The 23,341-nt window shown below is 39.5% G+C and overlaps 1 protein-coding gene across 2 annotated transcripts in view; it reads right to left on the reverse strand.

Annotated features, from left to right (window-relative positions):
• SRGAP3 (SLIT-ROBO Rho GTPase activating protein 3) overlaps positions 1-23,341 on the reverse strand; it is a 288,364-nt gene that overhangs the window by 88,416 nt on the left and 176,607 nt on the right. For both annotated transcript variants that reach the window (XM_044663395.1, XM_044663310.1), the window contains exon 4: positions 22,501-22,563. In XM_044663395.1, the coding sequence (XP_044519330.1) occupies positions 22,501-22,563 (63 nt within the window). The remainder of the gene's footprint in view (positions 1-22,500; positions 22,564-23,341) is intronic.

The raw sequence follows: 23,341 nt of genomic DNA on the forward strand, positions 1-23,341 counted from the left end.
CAATCTATGAGGCTAATTGCACAGATGCACAGCTTGGAGTACAGAGAGTGATGGAGCTATAACTCAGGGCTGCTCTTCACCACAGGGGTGCCATCAATGGGGGCTGAGAGACTGGGTAGCATCTGATTATGGGCAACAACAGGACAGAACCTCTGGGGGCTGCAAAGGTGAGCTTTTCCATGGTATGGAAATCCAGTTTATTCTCATGCAGACTGACGTTGGAGGACCACAGAGAATAAAGTCTTGAGGTGCTAGATAGCAGACAGGCAAGCAGGAGAGTCTTCCAAGATTGAAGTGGCAAACCACTCTAGGATCTTTGCCAAGAAAAATCCAAGGGGAGAATAAAAATGCTAAAAGATATGGCATTGGAAGATAAGCACTTTAGGTCAGAAAGTATCCAACTCTTACTAGAGCAGACTTTCAACTACAGTTGAAGACAGGATAGCCTGGTATGCATGGGGTGATGAATACCTGGACATGACTGAATGATTGAACAAAAACAGTTAACATGGACAAGACCCTTCACCCTCTCTGAACCTTGGTTTCCTCACGTGACATGAAGACAAAGCTAAAAAGAGACAATGAAATAACACAGAGAAGAAAATAGATTTAGAAGTCAGAAGTCCTGGGAGGTAAGACTCTTGACTTTGGTCCTTCTGCACTCTGAGTGGCCCTTTTGGGAGAGCAAACTTGACCCTAATCCATCTAGACAAGAAGACCCAAAAAAGACTCCCTTAAGATTCCAAGTTTTATTGTTTCCCCCAGACAATGGGAAAGGAGTCAGGGAAGGCCTTCTCCCCGCACCAATGAACTCTTGGACTCCACTTCAGATTTCATAAATCTGAAACCACTTCCATTGCATCAAGCTGTGCTTCTTTCTGCTCATCCAAAATTCATTATTCCCATTTATCAACAACTCCCTCGAGCAAAGTCAGCTTGGGTGTGTCCTGGTTCCTTTAGAAGAGTTTTTAAATGTCTACAGGTTTCCATGCTCTAAGGAATAAATAAATGGCTGAAATACCAGGCTTGTAAAGAATTTGTGCGAATCAAATAAGCTACAGATTGTACAGAAATCAACCTCCTTTTCTGTGTTGACTGACTCTATAATACACTGTTTACTAATTTGGGATTGTAGGTTAGAGGATATTAAAGTAACTTACTCTTTCACCAAAGTAGTTAGATGCTTGCAAATTCTAGAGCACACATAAAGAATATTCAGAATAGAAATCATTAACTTTTCCCCCAACTACTATTTTTTTAAAATCAAAACATTAGGATCCTTGAATATTAGGACTGAAATAATAGAATAACGGAATTTTAGATCTGGAAGGTACCTTTGAGGTCCAATTGCCCCTTTTTGTAGATGAGAAAAGCAAGACCCACAGAGGTCAGGTTATTGAGCTAAGGGCAAACAGAGCAAAACAAGAACCCAGGCTTCCTAATTCTTATCCCATGTTTTTCCCACCCCTTTATGCCATCTCCCACTAATTCTGACAGGCTGGCATCACATACCTTACCAGTAATCTAGTCGAGCCTTCTCATTCTACAGAGAAGAAAACTGAAGTCCAATAAACTGAACTGAATTACTCAAAGTCACAGAGATCAAGTCACAGGCTATGACATGCATCCTCTCTCCCCGAGGCCAATGTTACTGACATAACATTTCATTGTTGGTCCAGACCTGGTATTTCATCTGGGCACAGAATCCCAGGTTTGGAACTGGAATTATAGAATTGGAAACTCTCTCCAATGCTGCAAACTGGCAACTTGCCCAAAGTTTAGGATCCAAGAGAGTGGCCTGGGGACACACAGCTTTGCGAGGTAAGGGAATTTCTTCCACTTATCCTATAACCATATCCCAAGTCTACCTGACACCAAGGTCAGGTTTTACCTCTCTGATAAAAACACCAAGAACCTAGGGTTTCTCCTATAAGTTGGATCAGAATTCTGGATCCAAATCTGGCCTTAGATACTTCCTAGTGGTGTGACCCTGAGCCAGTCATTTCCCCCCATTGCCTAGGCCTTACACCTCTTCTGCTTTGGAACCAATACATAGTCATTGATTCTAAGATGGAAGGCAAGGGTTTAAAAAAAAAAGAAAAGAAAAGAGTAGATCAGAGACCATTTCCACATTTCATAGCTTTCCATTTCATTAATCCATTGGTTCAAAGCTCCTTAACTTCCCTTACTTTCAAATTACCCTGTTTATCAGCAGCTCCTGCTCAGAGCATGTCCAAAGAGCCAAGCACTCAGCATTCCATCTTATCATTCCCTATATGTGAACCATCTAGTAGCAAAACCAGGTTGCTGCAAATACAAAGCGGTCCCAATCTTGGGCCAAGAACATGCTTCTTTATTTTCCCATGTTCTAATTTACCATATAATTTTCAGGAAACCATTATGGTGAAAGCAGAAATGGTATGTTCTGAATTCTCTCCATGGTCTGAAAAATAAATGTGTGGTGGCAACATTGGCTTGTAAAGTAAATTTCTGAAAATAAAATAAACTACACATTGTGCAAAAATCAACCTGCATTTCTGTGGTGACTGGCACTATACTAGTTTGAGATTGTGGGTTAGAGGACACCAAGGGCTTTTTATCCACCTACAAGGTCTTTCCCTCCTCTCTCACAAACTCATTGTCACCACAAGTCCCACAGATGCTGGTCACTTCTATGCCTCTCCTGGCATTTGTTTCAAGTTCATATGCAGCTGCCGAAACCACATGTGGACCCAAGAACAGATAGAGAACTTGAGGATGCCCTTGCCTGTGGTGAGCTGGAAACAGCTGTGTAACAGGCATTAAACCAGTGCTTCTGAAAGTTTTTTGTTCCTCAGACCCCTTTCAACAGCAACAACAAAAGTGTTGTGAACTCCTAGGGTAATTAAATATTGAACACATCATATTCTGTAATTATTTATTGCTTAAGGTACCATTAAATAATTTCAGCTGGAACATCCTTTGGCAATCAATAATAGTGAACCCCAAAGAACTTGATGAACCACTAAATGAGAAAGCTTCATTACCTATTAAACCTGGACATTCTCTAAAGCGTAGGGTTGAAACCTGAGATCTCTGAGCTTAGTTCTTTTGAAGATTTTTTAATATTTTGATAACTAGTTTGATGTATTTTTTCCTTTACAATCCCATGTATTTTATGCATTTAAAAAACCATGACTTTGAGAAGAGGATTCTAGGCTCCCCTAGACTTTCCAAGGGCTACATGATACCAAAACAGATTAAGAATTTAAGGGGTAATCTGCAACACTGAGATCATGCCAGAGATCTGGTGTTTATAATCATCTTGTTGAGGAACTCTGCTCCCTCCATGTCTGGTAGCCAGGGCTCCCTTTTCACCATGTTGTGACTGTGGCATCTCCCTCTGACTTGCATCCTGGGCAGTGGTCCAGAGGAGAGGAGACTTATTTAACAAATTCTTAGGAAAATGGAATTCCTCTATAGACATCAGCTTCCCTGTGTGTAGGGCTGGAGGGATTTAGACAAAGTCATGAGTTTGTCAAATTACCAGGATTCAATAGTCAATAATAAGAACTGACCTCAGGATAACTCATAAATTTGTCTTGAAGAAGGTATATCTTAGAGCTTCTCTACTAGTACTGGAAACAACCTGGGAAAAAAGTCTCCTCACACATTGCTTCCATATGTGCTTCTCTTCATGAATCTTAGGTTTCTCTAGTTTCCTCAGAAATTTTGTGCTCTAGAGAGGCAGCTGGTAGTTAGAGGGCTGGACTTAGAAAAAGCCACGATGAGGCAGCTAAGTGGTTCAGTGGATAGAGCCAAGCCTAGGGATGAGAGGTCCTGAGTTCAAGCCTAGCCTCAGATGCTTCTTAGCTGTGTCCCTAGGCAAGGCACTTAACACCAACTGCCTACTCTTTACAGGTCTTCTGCCTTGGAACTGATGCTTAGTGTCAATTCCAAGACAGAAGGTAAGGGTTTTTGTTTTTTTTTTTGTTTGTTTGTTTTTTAATAGTCATGAAGACCACAATTAGGATACAGTCATCCCTTGCTATATTGAGGTTCACTTATCACTGTATCACAGGTTATTAAAAAATTAATGCTGCATTTCAGAGTTTTCACTATATTGTGGGATTTTATAATAGAAATGCAGTACATCACTACCACTTGTGCAAGTTTGTCAACATGAGATTGTACACGGCACACTATGGCCACCAACCACAGCACTGTGTTCTGTATTCTGGGCTTTGATTGGCTCCATGACTGTAGCATTGGTCTGTTTGCTCTTCCACACTGTGCTCATACCATTCAGAAAGTGTTTAAGAGCATATGAGGTGTTTATAAGTGTGGGAAAGGTTAATAAGAGTGTGGAAAAGATTTATAGGTGTGAAAGGGAATTCTTTATTCTCTTTGTCTATTTTGAATTAATCAACCAAAAATTTAAACACCTCTACTTAACATAAGTAAGAGAGTTCACAAGTCACTTACTAAAATGGGTGACAACTCCAGAAACTTGTGAATCCTTTGATAAGAGTTTATACCCTCAGAGGATGAGAGGTGGATCCCACAGACGTTGCCACCTTGGGCAGTGGTAGGCAATTTGGAAGCTGTGATTGGCCTCTATGAAGAGAGGAAGGAACAGGAAATGATGTGGAAGAAGGACTATAAAAAATCCTGAAGTTCCTTTCCAGGGGATCTTCAGCTTGGAGCTTTGGCTGGTGACTTGCCTCTTGGAGGTGGCTTTGGACTGGGACTTCGGCTTCAACTTGGGATCTTGGCTTCTTGGACTGCTCCTGGATCTTCTCCTCTGGACTTTGTCTTGGGTGAGTGAGTAGCTGGCCTTCCCTTCCTGGCTTCTGGAGAGATTGGTTCTGAGAGGCCTCCTTCTCCTGGAGGAGGCTGTGTTGCTAAAACTTTTGTATAAGACATTCCTGGGTCCTCTGACTTAGGGTTAATGAGCCCTGCCAGGGCTGAGCCAGACACTGGAGCAACCTTTAGTGTGCTAGGCTAGACATTTTCTCTACTCTCTTCTTACATTTCTCTCCTTTCGCTCTTTCCACCTCTTTGTAAATAAAAGCTATTAAAAGTCACTTAACTTGAGCTATAATATTTTAAATCAGCAACCGTAATATTAAGTTAAAATTCTCATATTTTGGTCAAACTCCTAAATTTTAATCCCTACATAGGAGAGAGGGAAGGGTCTATAAGGCTTTAAAATATATATGTGTATATATAAAATAGAATAAATATAACGCCACTACTTTGCAGATTTTCACCTATCGCAGAGGTCTCTGGAACGTAACTCCCGCAATAGGTGAGGGATCGCTGTATTGCCTTTAAGTCATTAGTATGAACCTGGGCAAATCACTCGACTTCTGTTACAATCTGTTTTTCCTCAGCTATGAAATAGGGAAAATAAAAGTACCATCTCATGATGATCAAATGAAATAACATCTGCTAAACAGTTTATAAACCATAAATTACTATATAAATGTTGGTTATTATTATAATCTTGCCAGTGAGGTGCTGCCCCTTGGCTCAGTCATTCCTCTGCTCTGTGCTGAGATCACTGCCTGAGGGAGCATGGTCCTTCTAGCTAGTGAATCACTGCCTAGAGTGGAATGGTCCTGTCCAATCATTTCTGTGATTTCACTTGTGTGGGAACTCCCTAATTAATAACTCTTACGGGATTTATAGTTTTAGATTATCTTGGGCACTGAAAGGGTAAGCCCCTGGGCACACAGCTAGTATATATCTGAGATAGACCTGGAACTTAGCCCTTCCTGAGACCTAATCACTACCCCTCCACATTGCATCTTTGCCAAATAATCAGGGCATGAGGATGTACTGCTAATATTCAGTCTATACCAGTTTTCTTGCTGCAATTATCATGAACAGGTTCTTTTCATTATAACCTCTAGTATAGCTAGAGCAGATGGATAGGGAGCAGAGTCCAGAAATGGATCAGAGAAAGGGAAAGCATTTGAGAAACTACACAGTGCTTTCGATGATCCCAAGCCACTCATCCAACCCCAAATTCCTTATTATTTTAGAGCCTTATTCTTGTGGTGTCACAGCTGCAAGTCTGTGAATCATGGACCATAATAATCCTTGAAAAATTAACATTATAGGTGAGCCAAAGGGCAGTGGAAAGAAGTATGATGGGCGTAAGTAGGCTGAAGGACTCCAGTGGCCATATGTGTTGAATAAGCGGTACAAAACATATCATCCAAGGAATGCAGGGCCAAAAAAAGGAGGTAGGGGCTGTGAGGCAGGAAGAGCAGGGAATAGCAACATATGGGCAGTCTGAAAGCCACCTTAGCATCCAAGGAATGTTCAAAACAGAATGGACAGCCATTCTGTATACTGCATTCAGGGTAGGTGGGAAGACACTGATAAAAAACCAGATAGGATGAAAAGACAAGGATAGGCTACAGAGATAGAGCGCTAAACCTAGAGTCAGAAATCCTGAGTTCAAATATGGTCTCAAACGCTTACCAATGGCCTTGGACAAAGCACATGATCTCTGTCTGCCTCAGTTTCCTTAACTACAAAACAGCCAACATAATAGCATTTTCTAGATGTGAGGATTAGATGATATAATATTTGTACTACTACCATCACATGGCTCTAGTAGGTGATAGGTACTTGGCACAGTAACTGGCACATAGTAGGGACTTAATATTTGTTCCTTTTTTCCTTGATGAAGGGAAGCCCTTATAGAGATTCAAATCAAAGATTAAAGAGTAATCATGTCATTCGTTTCAGCCCTCATGCTGTCAGAGGAGGTGACAGCTTGGGTAGAATCCCCAAAGAATGGTGACAAGACCAACATCTAGGCATCTAGGTGGTTCAGTGGACTCTTGCCTCTTAACTGTGTAACCCTGAACAAGTCACTTAATCTCAGTAGTCTCACCTGTAAAAGGGGGATAATAATAGCACCTGTTTTACAGGGTACTTTAAAGGATCCAATGAGATAATATATGTAAAGGCTTTATAAACCTGAAAGTATTATATATTTATTAGCTATTAACAATAGCTATGAATGATCACTTGGATTTAGAATCAGGGGACTGAGGCTTGAATATAAAACTCTACTCTTTGCCACCTATTTAAGTAACCCAATTTACTTTTCTGGCCTCAGTTTCTTCTATAAAATAAAGAAGTTAAACTAGTTTCTCTCTAAAGTCCCTTCTAGGGCTAAAGCCAACGATCATGTAATTACAGTAGGAGTCACCAGGGATGTGTCATTAACTGTGCTCTATTCAACAATGAGGAGAAAAGGAAGGAATGAAAAAACATTGCTTTATGCAGACCCTGACCTCTAACAGCTTAGAATTTAATAGGGAAAGCAATACACAAGAGCTATGAAGAAGGAGATTGCATTTGGGAGAGGATCAATCCAGATTAATTCATCCTCTTTCCATGGGTCTGGGACTTGTCCTCTCTCTTTTCTGGAACCTTTACAAAGAGGTCCTCTGGACCCCCAAAACTTCTAGGATATGACAAGTACCTTCATCCTTTTTTTTACTTAAATAAGAATTTATGAATTAAATAACCCAAGAAGTAATCTAAATATAAGAGAGTGCCACTTAATAGTAATTAACCTTTACTTAAATCCTTAACTAAAGTAATTCAACATCTCTTCTGTGGTTATTGTACCTTGTGTACACAAGCCAAATCAAACCTGAGAAAGTCTATAAATCAATATACAATAGTTGGTAGATGAACCAGAAAAAAAAATAGCTGGGGGTGGTGGTGGTGGTGAGAGTGTCATGGAGGGACACTTTGGTCCAAGGAAGATAAAGGGATGAGAAATGAGAACACAAGATCAACATACCTCCATTTTATTAATGATTTGGCTGAAAGTATATATGTCAACATGTTTCCAAATGTGTTGCTACATATATCTATATATCAAACTATATATATATAATAAATATATATATATAAATATACATATATATAAAATATACCTACATATGGCAAAAACAACAGGTATCATATTGACATTCTTTTTTTAAAAAAGAGTTGGGAGGCACCAGACGTGACTACTACTGGACATTCCAAAATATGAAAACTATTTTATACAGACAGAAAATAAATAACTGGTTATTGAGGAATCATATGGGAATCTATATGCAATCAATTCATTAATTGGAAACAACAAAGGTAAAAATCAATACCAAAGTTTAAAGAAGAATAAAAATTGGGAGAAGGTACTATATTCAATTATAACTCTAGCCTGAACTATTTAAACAATCTGTTTATTGAGAAATGAGAAAAGTCTGATTATCATCATTTTTAGAGAAGTTTAACCAATGTAAAATAGCCACAACAACAAAATCTAAAGAATTCAGAAACTATCTCAATTCAGCAAACACAATTTCTTTGCCAAGTAGAGAGGCCTAATAGAGAAAAAAGGCAAGGCAAAACAAAATCATTTGTAATATGATATAGTGAAATATGGTAAAAGGTTCAAAGCAGTATTTTTCCCAGAAAATAGCAAAAAGCAACAAAGGAGGAAAAATGAAACAATACTAAGCTTGGCATGAGACAACAAGCTCACAGGAAACAGGAGGGATGCCACAAGGTCAAAAAAGGACAAAATGTTGTCCCAGTTTTCACTAAAAGGAACAGAAGAGGGTCTGAAATCTATGGACTAATCACCTTGAATTTAATTTCAGAAAAAATTCTAGAACATATCATTAAAGAGACAGTTAGTGAATATCTCAAAAGGGAAGACGTGATTACAAAAAGCCAGTTTGGCTTCTACAATAGCAGGTTACATCAAACTCACTTCATTTCCTTTTTTGGGAGAGGTAATAAACTGTTAGGTCAGGGGAGTCCTGTGGTTACAGTTTAGGTGGATTTTATCAAAGTTTTTGATGAAATAGATCATATTATTTTTGTGGAGAAGACAGAGCAATATGGAGTAGGAGATAATATATTTTCAAGTGGCAACTGTATGAAGTATATATTAAAAAGGGGATATACTAATATCTAAACACTCTGACAGAGTTTCACTATTAGACAGATACTCAGAAAATTTCATTAATAAGAAGAAAGTTCCCTGACAATCTTCCTAAACTAATCGATGTATTCACTGCCATCCCAATTAAATTACCAAAAAAATTTATTTCATTAAGCTAGAAAATTTTTTAAAATTCATTTGGAAGAATGAACATCAAAAATATCAAAGGAATTAATGTATAAAAAATGTAAAGGAATGGAATCTAGCAGTACCAGATTTTAAGCTCTATTATAAATCTGTAATTGTGAAAACAATTTGGTACTGGTAAGAAACAGAAAGGTAGATCACCGGAGCAGAACAGATATACAATGAACAGTAGTAAAAGATTACAGTCACTTTGTATTTGACAAAAGTATATATCTGAGTTTTGTGGATAAGAATTCACTATTTGGTAAAAATTGCTGGGACAATTATAAAGTAATTTGGCAGAAACAAGATATAGAACAATATCTTTTACCACTGACTAAGAGAAAATCAAAATGGATACATGACCTATATATAAAAGGAGACATAGGCAAGTTGAAAGAAAAGGGAACATTACTACCTATCAGATTTATGGATGAGAAGAATTTATGAGTAAACAAGAGATAGAGAACATTGTGAGATATAAAATGGATAATTTTGATTACATTAAATTTTAAAAGTTTTGCACAAATAAAACTAATATAGCCAAAGTTAGAAATAAAGCAGAAAATTGGGGGGAAGTTATAAAAAGTTTCTTGGGTAGAGTCTCATATCTAAAATACATAGAGAACTTTATCAAATTTTTAAGAATATGAGCCATTCCTCAATTGATAAATGGTCAAAATATATGAACAGAGAGTTTTTAATTTAAAAAAAATCAAACCCATATATATAGCACATATGAAAAATGCTCTAAATCATTATTGATCAGGTAAATTCAAATGAAAACAATTCTGAGATATCATCCCACATGTATCAGATAGACTAAAATGATAAAAAGGCAAAATGACAAATGTTGGAGAAGAAGTAGAAAAGTGGGGACACTAATATATGCTGTTGGTGGAACTGCAAATTGATCCAACCATTTTGGAAAGTAATTTGGAATTATCTCCAAAGAGTATAGAGGGTATACATATAAAAGTATGTATACCCTTAGATTCAGCAATACCACTGTTGGGTCTGTTTCCCAAAGAGATCAAGGAACAAGGAAAAGAATCTTTATGTTCCAAAATATTTATAGTGGCATTATTTCTGGTGACAAAGAACTGGAAATCAAGGGGACATCCATCAATTGGGGAATAGTCAAACAAATAGTGGTATATGATTGTGATGGAATACTTCTATGCTGTAAGAAATGATAAGTAGGTTAATTTTCTTAAAACTTGAAAAGGCCTGCATGAAAGTATGAAGAATGAAATGAGTCGAATGAAGAGACCATTATATACAGCTACAAAATTAATATTTGAAGAATAACTTGTGAATATCCACATCCAGAGAAAGAACTGATAAATAGAAACACAAAGACATGATTTACATATTCATATTTTTGTGTCACATAGTGCCTTCTTTAGTGCAGGGAGGAGGGAAGGGGTGAGATAGCTGGGAATTTTAGTGTAATAGAAAACTAATTAATAAAAAGGGGAAAAAAAAGAAAATTCTCACACATACAAAAATTTGTAAATTTGTAAACCACTACTATGTTGAAAAAAATTGAAAACAAAGTGCATGCCATCCTTTGATTGGAGAGTGACTAGATAAACTGTAGTACATGAATGTAATGGGATATGATTTGGCTATAAGAAACAAAATCAAGTAAAGAATGGAAAAACTTATGTGAACACCAATGAAACATAAATTGAGCCAAGAAAACAACAAGCATAATGACTACAACAATGAAAACAGAAAGAACAACCACCACAAACCGATTGAAAGTTAATGTTACAAAATTATAAAGAAAAAGCATAGCCTTAAATAAGACATACGAAGAAAACACCTACTCCCCACACTACTTTGCAAAGGTGGGAGGTTCTTGAGTGTGAAACAATGGATATATTTTTATTTTTTTCTGCTTATAGATTGATTTTGCTGATTGAATTTTATCTTCTTCCTCCTTTTATTTTTTTAAAAAAATACTCTATTATTTGGGGATACCGCTATATGAGAACTAAGGTTAGTGGTATCCTCAAGAGAACTAGGAAAGTCTAGAGGGGAAATACAATGAGAAGCACTTTGGGCACAATGAATTTGAGATGCCTTTAAGAGGTCCAAATGGAACAATCCAGTAGCAGGTGATGATGGGAGAGAGGAAAGATTGGGGGGAGTTATCCACATGGAGATGAATCTACATGGAGATGACTGTCCTGCACAGGAGGCTGACAATGAATTATCAATAAGGTAGAAAGAGAACTAGAAAACTGTGAGCAGCTGAGGGAAGAAAAAAAAATTCAAGAGAAAGGAGTGGTCAGGGTCTAAAACTGAACAGAGATCAGAGGAATGGGAAAAGGCTAGTAGATTTATCATAATACCTGATACTTTTTCTTTCTGTTTTAAAAATTCTACACTTAACAAACATTAACAAAAATAAACATTTCCCTAGCTCTAGTAGAAGGGAAGGGGTTGCCCAAGGATCTCTAAATCTCTAGTATGTACAGCCTGTCTTTCTTTTAAAGGATATAATCAATTCAAACTTTCAAAGCTACCCTGTTTGTCTTTAATTCCTTCTGTTCTCTTCTGGGCATTTCTAAAACATGTTTCAATGACTCTTTTTCTTTTTTTGAAACTTCTACTCTCAGCCTCCCTCTCTGTCCTTTCTTCTCCCATAATCAAAAAAAAGTATGCTTCATCATCAGTCTTTTGGTACCATGGTTGGTCATTGCATGAATTTGAAAGTCTCTCAAAACTCTTTGTCCTTACTATGCTGTTGCTATTGTTTAAATGGACATTCAGCCTATTTGGTAAATAAATGCATAATTCTCCAGGTTCTGGTCATTGCACACATTTCTTCCCAGGTTTCTTTGACAGTATCTTTTTTTGTTATTTCTTACAGCACAAAAATCACCTTATACAATATACCATCATTTGTTTAGCTATTCCCTAATTAATGGGCATCTCCTTAATTTTGAATTCTTTACCATTATAGTATATAAGTATTGTTAAAAATCTTTACATTCCATCTTAGAATCAAAATGTATACTGGTTCCTAGGCAAAAGAGAGATGGCCTTTTGGTTATGAAAGGGAGAAGAAATACAGGACCAAAGTCAAAAGATCGACAAGGTCATCCCTGATTGTAAATTATCTTTAGTATTTCTTGAGTAGTTTCACGTAAGTCAGTCTTATCGCCCTTGATTCTCTGTGGCAAAGATGGAATTTTTACTTCCTTTGTGTCTTCCATAACAAGAACCTTGCTGCACCACAGGTGTGTTTAATACATATCTGCCCAAATGACAATTCATGGAACAAGTTTTTGGTCTTGTTTAACTTATGCTAAGGAAGAAATGAACCTATATGCCATTCATAGAAATGATACTGATGGCCCCAGATGGATGGTGAGTTGGGAAAGGAGAATGCAGGAAGAAGACAGCCAGTCATTTAGGAGATATGCCAGATAATCTATATAACGGTTCCTCATGAGCGGACAATTTTGGGATAGTCACTGATATCAAATCACCATGTAACACAAATGTTTTCTTCTGGAGTCATCTCAGACCCTTGGCGTGTGACAGTGGTGAAAGTGGACAGAAGCTTCCTCTCTAGACACTCACTCTAGAAACAAGCAGCAAAGAGCTGGCACCATGATGCCATCCAACAGGAGTTACCACCTCACGACCTGAAGCATTGGCTGATGCCCACCCAGAGCAAGGAGGTGAGAAGGACTCTTTGTTCCTTTTAGCTGAGATCAAATAAGTGAGATCCAGTCCTCAATTCAGCACCATTAACATGAACCACAATGGGACATGCTCCTGCAATTCATGGCAGTGGAAATGAGTTTGCTTTTTAGCTCTCCTGAACCCATTAAAAGAGGTCACCCCGCAAAGTCCCTACTGCCAACCTAGAAGCAGTTGTCCAAGGCTAGTTACAGGGTCCAGCTCAGAGACTCACAGAATCCTCCAAAGTTAGAAAGAGCCTCAGGGATCAATGATCAATCCCAGACTATAGTTTTACAAATAAAGAAATTGATTCCAAGAGAGTAGAAGTGCCTTGTCTAATGTGACCCCTAGTTAATACCATGGAACCCAGGTGTTCTAGTCCTCTAATAAGTGTTTTTCCCAGTATATCTCTGAGAATCTCAGAGTTGGAAGGGACTTGAGAAACCCTCAAGTCCAACCTGTTCCCAAATAGGAATCCTTTCTATAATGTCCCTGAGAAATAATTATCCAACCTATGCTTAAAAGTTTCCAGTGATGGGGAGCTCATTACTTTCTGAAGAAATATATTTTTCTAGGTAGCTCTGATTATTAGAAGAAACTAACGACACAATGGATAGAGAAGGGACTGGACCTGGAGTCAAAAAAATGTAAATTTAGGTCCAGCCTCAGTTCCTTTCTAGTTGTATGTCCTTGGGCAAGTCACTTAACCTCTGTTTGTCTCCTTTTACTCAACTGTCAAAAGGGGATGATAACAGCACCTACATCATAGTGTTGTTACATGGATCAAGTGAGGCAATATTTATAAAAAGCACTTAGCTCACAGTGCCTGGCATATAAATATTATAGAAATACTATAGAAATGCTTATTCCCTTCCATTTTTCTTTATGTTCAGAGTTCTAACATCCTGTGTTCATTCATTCATTTATTTATTCCTCATTCAAGAAGTATTGATTAAGTGCCTACAATAAGCCAGGTATTCTGTCCTAAGTTTACAAAGCCCAGGAACAGGAGAACAAATGTTTAAAGCAAACATTCAGGCACTGATTTAATTGCTAAAGAAAGAAGAAGAAGGAAACTGATGGTGTCCATAGGGAAATTTCTGGGAAGATGAAGAGCAATGCCAAAGGGAAAAGGCAGAGAGACTGAGCATCCCCTGATGTGAAAGTCCCCCAGTCCTAGGAGCCAGGCTATTATCTCTAAGGGACACAGGACAGGGAGTCATGCATTTGTGAAACTTTGCCCCGGAGCCCAAAGCTATCACACCTGGCCCCAGGCGCCTGACGACCACCACCATGTTTGTTTTCAAGTCTTTTATTAATGAACAATAATGAATATCTACCTGCACTAAGCTGCTGCTGGATCTGTGACTTTACCCACCCTTTGTGAGGCTGGAACAAAGTCATATTGTCCCCATGTCATGCCATGGCACTGTGCTTTGAAAGCAAGACACTACAGCTGTGTCCTGAGGAGCTTATTGCAAGATTAATTAGCCACATTGTATATGGGGGGGGGGTAGGAAGGGGGAAGAGGGAGGTATAGACTGCAACACTGGACACAAAGGGGCTTTTCATCATTTGGAAATGTTTCTAGTAGCGGTCCTCAGGTGAAATTTGGCACAAGCTCTAGGATGCTCTTTTGCCTGATCTCTCTAAAGATACTCTCAGCTAAAGGAGATAACTTGGCCTGAATAGGTAGCTTTGTGGTATTTCCTGGTGGGTTTCTTTTAGCTTTTTTCCATGGAAAAAGAATATTAGACTGTATGTCTGGGCTCTGCTATTTTACATAACCTAAACCACTAGAGAAAGATAGGATATGGCAAGAAAAATGGAGAGTGGGAGTGTCTTTCTAAACCTCAAAAGACCCAGTGGAAGGAAATAGCACAAGCTGAGGGTGTATCATTCAAGCAAATGATGAGAAGAGGCAGTGAATACTTCCAAACTCACCATAAACCAACTCAGAAGAAAATAAGGAGTTACTTTTTTCTTTTAGTTTACTCCTCTGAGTAGCCCAAGAAAAGAGTGTTGGCACAAGTACAAAGCCCTTTTGTAAAGAGTAGAGTTTGTGTCTGAGTAGGACATAGATGTCATCCAACCAAAGGCTGAAATAAGATGGTGGCACTCAATACCGTAAAGATTAGCATACACTAAGCTTGGGACCTATAAAAGCATATGGCTGGCCATTCCAGGATTATAACCTGGAGGGGAATAACTAACCCCAACTAGAAGGGAGCCAAAGAGTGGGATGTAACAAAGCAGAGATGAACACAACACAGACCAGAAGGCTTGAAGGAATCCACAACATCTTTAGGGAATGGAGGCTTGTTTGGAGATCAGCCATTAGAGGCAATCCGCCAGCAAATGAACAACTTCATACATAACAGTACCATGAGGTTCTGGATCTCTCTCCTTTCTAGGCTCCCACCTAGACAAGATCTTAAGCAAAGGTGTTGTGAAGCTCAAATGAGATAATGGATATATAAAAGTACTTTGTGAACCTGAAAGCATTTTATAAATGCCAGCGGTGGTGAGGAGGAGGAGAAGAAGAAACCCCTAGGCACCAGGCATCCAGTCTGATGATGAGTTTATTCCCTGGGCTTTCAATAGCACTCCAGAAGAATTTGAGCAAAGTTGATAGAGCAAAACAGGGCTGTGCTGGTAAATGTTTAACAATCTGGTTCGGTTAGGGCTGGATGCGTGTATATATACTTTTAAATTTAATCTACATTATTAATGCTTTCTTAAGGCTAGACACTCAGCAAAAGAATAAATCAAGCTTTTTGATTTATAGTGATTCCAGAGTATGAAAGCTCACACTGAAAATTTAACAATGAGCTCTCAAAAGCTGGCCTCAGCATACTTCTTTATCAAATCATGAGGGGACTGCCTGTCCCCAAGGAATGAGATTGTTGGAAGGGAGAGATCTCTTGACTTCTGATGGGCTTGGGGTATTGAATCAGTTGTGTCTATTACTGAATAAATTAAGAATTCTGTTTTGAAATCTGGGACACCAAATACGTTTGAGGAGAGCTTGTGGCCACTCTTTGGGGACTGCAAAATAACCGAGTTCATAGGTTCTACCTTGACAAAGGCAAATTAACCAGAATATTGAGCACAAGGATTATATTCTTATCTTCCTCTACTAGATAGCGGAGAGAAAAGAGCTTTAAGTCTGGAGCCAGGAAGGCCTGACTTCAAATCCAGCTTCAAACACATATTAGCTGTGTGAAGCTAGGCAAATCACTTCGTTCCCTTTGCCTCTGTTTCCTCCCTCATCTGTAAAATAAGCTAGAGAAGGAGATGTCAAACTACTCTAGAATCTTTGCCAAAGAAACCCCAAATGAGGTCACAAAGATGACCAAAAACAATTGAACAAAAAAGAAACTAAATCATAAGTTTTACACGAGCGTGGATGTTTCCTGTGTTTCCTAGACAAGGAGGAGCTTGGACCAAATACTAAGATACAGAACTAAAAAGGAACTTAGAAATCATCTAATCTAATCTCTTCATTTTTTAGAGATGAGGAAAAAGAGGTCCAGAGTAGTGAATTGTCTAAATAATTGTCTGAGTCATGTCACTCTGTTGTCCTGTTAAAGATGAAGAATCAAGTCCATTTACTTCCAATCCAATGGAATTTGGGGTTGCTTTTGGTTGTTTTTGCCTCATTCCAGTGCCCCTTCCAATTATATCGTTCTTATGATGATTTTCTAATCCATACCACCCAGCATAGTACATGCTCAACAAATACTTACTGAACTGGACTGAATTGCTGCTTGGCTCACAAATGTGCAGTGAAAGGACTATATACAACAGCAGAAAACCTTGGAGAGTGTGTGATGTCGATGTGAATAGTCGTGTAGGCAGCACAGCTGTAACCCAGATCTGAGCCCTCCCACACTCTTCTTGGCTTCACAGAAGGGAGGCAGGGAGGGAGAGAGAATGTGTGAAGAGACGGGAACAAGAGCTGCTGAGATCTTCCTTCCATCTCCCCCAGACTCCACTTCAGAGTCCCACTGCTCCTTCCCACCGACCCCCTAAATATGTTAAGCCAGGCTTCAGGCTTACAGTAGAGCTGAGCTGGAAGATCACTTCTTCTTGAGAACGGAGCAGTCGGGTATGTCTTACCTGCCACGCTGGCAGCATCGCTGATGAGCACGCAATGAGCTTCAATAGGTAACCATGGTACTAGCACTCTGATGAATGGGAAGGGGATGGTGAGTATGATGAGTGGTGGCTTCTTTTCATAAAGCCACAGAGCTGCCAAGAGCCTCAGAGATCTGGTCCAACCCTTTCTATTATGAATGTAGCCCTGTTTATGGCAGCAGATATTTCCTTTGAATTCTTCTGATTTCCACCTGCTTCTTCCCATTCCAGAAACAGAAACAGAGGGGGCTGAGGTGAAACAATCCAAACTGTAAAGTGATGGGAACATTGCTAATTATCGCACTGAGTGGAGATTTAAAAACAGAGGCTAAACTGCTGAGCAACTGTACCCCAGGACACCCCAGGATTTCATGAGAGGTAGACTGATGGGACAGAGGTCTGTGAGGGAGAAGATGCTTCTTTCAGGCATTCGGGATCAGAAGCCATTGCTGCCAGCATCTGGAGATGCCAAAGACATGCAAAAGCCCAGCTAGAGAAGAAGGTAAATTGTTAAACTGGGATTTTGAAGACATGTCCATCCCAAGGACCCCATGTGAACATGCTCAGCAGAAGGTTCTACTCCATATCCCAATCTTCCTCCCAGTTCTGGAGCTACCATGTAATGAGTCTATCTCCCCAAAGAAAGGCAATACAGGGTCAGCATCAGCTAAGAGGGGGAAAGGGCCTTATTATCTCCCCTGCAATAACTCCACTCTCTCCACACTCTTAAGCATTTCCATTTGATCAGTCAATGTACCCTGAAGACTGTTGGTCCTTACCATCTGCCCTATAACTACCCCACATCCTTCCATCTACTCTCGGTGTGTAGCTGTGCTGTCCCCTTGATTTAGAATGTGAGTTCATTAAGAGCAGGAATTGTGTCATTTTTTAATGTGTCTCCCTAGAGCTTAGCATAAAATTTGGCACATAGTGGGCACTTAATAAAGGTTTTTTTCAGTGTCAATACAAAAAAAAAAAAAAGATGGCTTCTCACTGAGTCCTCTGATAAACTGCTTAATGAACCATGTAAGGTGTTGTGAGATAATATATTCCACTGCTCTAAGACTGTGATAATTCCCCTCTACTAGGGACTTCTGGGAACATCTGGTCCCCTGGGAAAAGCAAAGCTGTGAACTCAGTCATTAACAACTGCTGAGCATGGAGATGGCTGACCCTTTCCCTGAACATCAAGGCACTGCTTCTGGTTTTATTACTGTGACTTTGTAATTGCAATTTCTTGCAGTAAAATAATGAGAGTGTATTCCCTTTCGGGTCATGCACAAGTAGGGGAAGAGAGTCTTAAAGGGAAATGAGACAAGCTAAGTTTCAGAATTTGCCTGGAGTTCTGGGTGAGGTCAGAGTAACAAGATGAATAGCATTCATTTTAAATGCTAGACTAGGAGTTCCTAACTATTTTTGTGTGTGATGGGCCCCTTTAGCAGTCTGGTGAAAGCTACAATTTCAGAATAATAGATTTCCCTCACCCTGAATTATTTTTTTAAATTCTCAGCTTCAAAATCTCTCCACCCCCCTACCCACTGAGAAGACAAGCAATATATCAGTTATACAAGTGAAATCACGCAAGGGTAAAGTTTTTTTTAATGAACAAATACCTAAGATTGCAAATAAAATCCATTATGTTGTAATACAGTTAGGAATTTTTTAAGTTTATAGATACCATGTCAAGAACTCCTGCCCTAGATCAAGCTTATAGGAACCTGTGTCATGAAGGGGAGTGACAGATGCTTGCTATAATTAAGAAAAATTCCAGATCTACAATTATATTATCGGTTCCACACTTTTCAAGGATATCCAACCAAAATGCATACTTTTCATTCCAGTATCAGTCTAGTCCTTGGGCCAATCCTTTTGTCAGACAGGAAAGAAGTCTTTATTCTGAAACAGAACTGGGGGTTCTAGAAGACCATACGTTCAATAACAGCTTGAGGTGGCAGCCAAAAACTCAAATGCCATCTTGGGCTGCATTAAGAGAAGCCAGCTTCCAGGAATCAGGATGGATGGAGGGCTGATAGTCCCACCATACTCTCCTCTCATCAGAATTCATCTAGAATATTGTCTTCAGTTCTGATCATTAAAGCTTCAGCAGGAAAGACACAGATAGGCTGGAGAATGTCCAAAGGAGGGTGACCAGAACGGTCAAAGGCCCTGCACCCATGTAAGTTTAACATTAGTTTAAGAAATCCTAGAGCAGAGAAGACTCAAGGCAGACATGAGAGGTATAGTGGGATGGAACTTACTTTCCCACACCATACACACATTAGCATGTTGGGTCCCTTGAACTTAGCTAACAGAAACTCCTGATCTTTTAAGATCTCATGAGGCCTGAAGAATCCAAAGGAAAGAAGATATAAGCCAGAGGGAGCCCAGTCTCAGTCCCAGGCTTGCCTAGAGGCTGGCCACATATGCTCCCTGGCTTTATAAAGTCTTCAGATGAGAGGAGGACCCAAGGCCCTTTCCCACCTGGAGGCCCACAGACGTTCATGAATGCAACTAGGAAGAGAGGAGAGATTGAGTGGTCAGGGCTCTTTGGATACACACTCAGTTCCAGCTTGGAAGTTCATCGAGAAGCACCTCTTCCCACACAGGAACTACAAAGGTCATGTTCACAGAATACCCAAAACTGCTCTAAAATAGAAAGCAGGGCCCTCTATTTCACATGCCCAGAAGCAGGCTACCAAGCATCCTTGCAGAGGTGTGAATCGGGTAGAGTAGGCTGTCCATGATCCACAGACCTGGCATGGACCAGAATCCTCTGACAATGGTAAGACTTGTTCTGTTTAGTCCCAGAGGGCAGGACCAGAAGCAATGAGTAGAAGTTGCAAAGAAACCAATTAAGGTTTGATGTCAGGAAAAAATTCCCATTAGTGCTCTCCAAAAGTAGAAAAAACTGACTCAAAAAGCCATGGGCTTCTCCTTGGAGATCTTCAAGGAGAAGCTGGACAATCACTTTCTGTGTGTGGGTTTGACTGGACAGATGCTAAGATCCCCTCCCATTTCTCAAATTCTGAGATTCTGCTTGACTCTATTATCTCCTCCAAGTGGGGATTCCAGCCTACATTTTATAGATAAGGCATGGAAACAGGACTCCCTATCAGTAGAAATACCCAGAAGTCATATCTCTGTTCTTTCCTGTTTGGCCTCCTTTTCTCCTTTCCCAACAAGCCCCAGAGAATTTACCCACCCTGTTTCCTTGACTTATTATCTTTAGGCATTCATCTACTAGGAGTCTTACTCACTCAAGAGGCTGAGTTCACAACCTTTCCCTTTCCCTTTCCCTTTAGTTGCTGAAACAAGAATACAACTCACCTTTGATTTTTCCATAAGGTTTTACTGCTAGTCAATACTCAACTACCTGTCTAAAATTTAAGAGTCTTTAAAAGAGTGACTCGATCATAGCTAGCTGGGCTCATAGCTAGTAAATATCAGACACTGGTTTTCACCCCAAGTCCAGCATTCTGTCCACAAACTCCTCATAACACTGATAATAGCTACAACAAATATGGAATACCCAAAGAATCTATGTTTTTGTTACTGTGGAGAAATTCTATTGTGGGAACTCTGTCCATCAACACTCGTGGAAAGAAGGACAACCAGACTGATTTAGTAGTTAGGTTCTAGAGGCACTTAGAATTTAAACAACTTATCCCAGAATTACATGGGGAGTACCTATGAGAGGCAGGATTTGAACCCAATTCTTCTGCCTCTACACCCCACATTATTTATACAACCCTATGGCTGATACTACCAGGAAAATAAAGGGGAAATTAAAACCACAAAATTTCAACTCAATAAATATTCATTTCAATTATTAAGTGCAATCAATCATACTCTTCTCCAGAATGTTTTCTCCTCTCTCTAGGTTTTTGTGATACTGCTCTCTCCTGGTTCTTTTCCTATCTGTCTGATATTTCCTTTGCTGAGTCTTCATCCATCATGTCCATTAACTATGGGTGTCCTTCAAGTCTCTGTTTGGGCTCTTTTCTCTCCTCCTCCAATTCTGTCTTATTCGGACATCTTATCAAATCCCATGCATTCAATTAGCAACTCTATGTAGATGATTCCTAGATCTATATACCCAATTCTTTTGACCCACAATCCTATATCACCAAAGGCATTTTGGATGTCATGTCCTGGATATCCTTAAAGCATCTCAAATTCAACAAGTCCAAAACAGAATTCATCTTCTTTCCCCCAAAACCCTACCCTCTTCCAAAATATCTTTTCACTTTGGAAAAACCACTATTCTCCCAATCCCCTAGGGGAACTTGGGGAACTTGCAACCTTGGAATCATCCTTGGCTCCTTATTCATCTCCCCACACATATCCAATCGGTTATCAAGTCTTGTCACTTCCTCCTGTGGAATATCTCCCATTTTCATTCCTTTCTCTCTACCGATACATCTGCTACCTGGTAACAGACCTCCATCACCTCATGACTGAACTATCACAAGAGACTTTTGGCTGGTTATCTCAGGTCTTTTTCCACTCCAATCTCTTCTCCACTAAGCTGCCAAATTGATCTTTCTAAAGCTCAGGTCTAAACACATCATCCCCTACCCAGTAAACTCCAGTGGCTCCCCTAACACTCTCATGATCAAATCTAAAACTCTCTGTTTGACTCCTAAGTCCTTCATAAACTGAGTCCTTCTGGTCTTCTTATACTTTGCTTCCCTCATATATTCTCTAATTTAGCGACACTGGCCTCCTTGTTGTTCCTCAAATACAATACTGTAACCCTCATCTCTGTGCCTTGCACTTGCTGTTTCCCCTTGCCTGGAATGTTCTCTCTTTTCACCTCCGCCTCCTAGGTTCCCTGCCCTCCTTCAAGACTCAGTTCAAATCTCAATTTCTGCAGGAGGCATTTTCCTGTCCCCCATTACTACTAGTGTTTTACTTCTAAGAGTACATCAAATTTCATTTAATAATGCACATCCACACCCACATATATGTGGGTAGGGATATGGAATTTGTAGATTTATTTATCTACCTATTCATTCACTCATTCACTCATTTATATATTTATTGTCATCTCTCATTAAAATGTGGGTTCTTTGAGGGCAGGGGCCACATGCTGCCTTTCTTTGTGCTTAGAACAGTGGCTGACACATAGTATGAACTTAACAGATGATTAATATTACATGCAACAAAAACATAGTAATGACACAAAATTTCTAGGGGTCTAAAAAACTTGTAGCAAGGGAAATCCATCTCTGCTAGAACATAAATGGATATAGGTCACACTTTCCACATAAATAAATGTTCCACTGAGCTACTAACACTGTAAATAAGCAACTCAAAACTTCCTTCCTTCAAAGGGTTTACAATCTGGGGGCCACATCAAACCCAGATTTAAGCTTTTTACTTCTGAAAGCTAGCAGGAACCAAGAAACAACAGAAAAGTTCTACAAAGACTTTTTTGTCAAGGTTTTGCATTCAATTCCCTAATTCTGGTCTCAAATCGAAAAAGCCCTTCCCCACCCAAAATTTGCAAAACTTACCGTATATAACTCATTGGTCACTTTCAGCAGCTCTTCATGCATCTGTAACCCAATTTCCTTGCTCTAAAACAGAGGAGGGGGAAGAAAAAAAATTAGTAAAGTGCAAATAAATTGTTCCATTTATAACCTGTAAACAAAATTAATTTGAACTGAGCTAGACAAGTTTTTTTTTAACCACTAGGGTCTTAGGTGGTTTGGGGGAGACTAAAAGAAGGAAATGATATTTCCTCATTCTACGCTAAGCCAAACATTGGCTTTGGAACAAAACTAGAGAAATGAGTATAACCCCAGTTCTTGTTAAATTTACCTCTTCCCCTGGATGGTTTTCTGAAGTCATCTCTCTGAAATCCGAGGAGGGTTTGGCAGTGGAGGGAGAGAAAGTAGATTCTGGAGATAATGGCAGATTTTGTAGGGGGTGTGTGTGTCCAATTCCCTGTTTTACCTTTATAAAACACATTCCTCCCATTCTCCCTCAGTAGAATACAAGCATCATTTCCCCAACTCTACAGAGAAGGAAATGGAGAAACTGACTTGTCCAAAGTCATAAAGTGCTTAGTGGTAAAGTCTTGACTTGTAAGTTTTCAAATACCAAATCCTTCCCATGTGTGTATTGTCTCCCATTAGAATGTACTAAGCTGGGGACAGCTGGGTGGCTCAGTGGATTGAGAGCCAGGCCTAGAGACAGGAGGTCCTAGGTTCAAATCTGGCCTCAGACACTTCCCAGCTGTGTGACCCTGGGCAAGTCACTTGACCCCCATTGCCTAGCCCTTACCAGTCTTCTGCCTTGGAACTAATACACAGTATTGATTCTAAGATGGCAGGTAAGGATTTTATTTAAATA

This window comes from Gracilinanus agilis, chromosome 1 (assembly GCF_016433145.1).
Source record: "Gracilinanus agilis isolate LMUSP501 chromosome 1, AgileGrace, whole genome shotgun sequence".
Taxonomy (NCBI): domain Eukaryota; kingdom Metazoa; phylum Chordata; class Mammalia; order Didelphimorphia; family Didelphidae; genus Gracilinanus; species Gracilinanus agilis.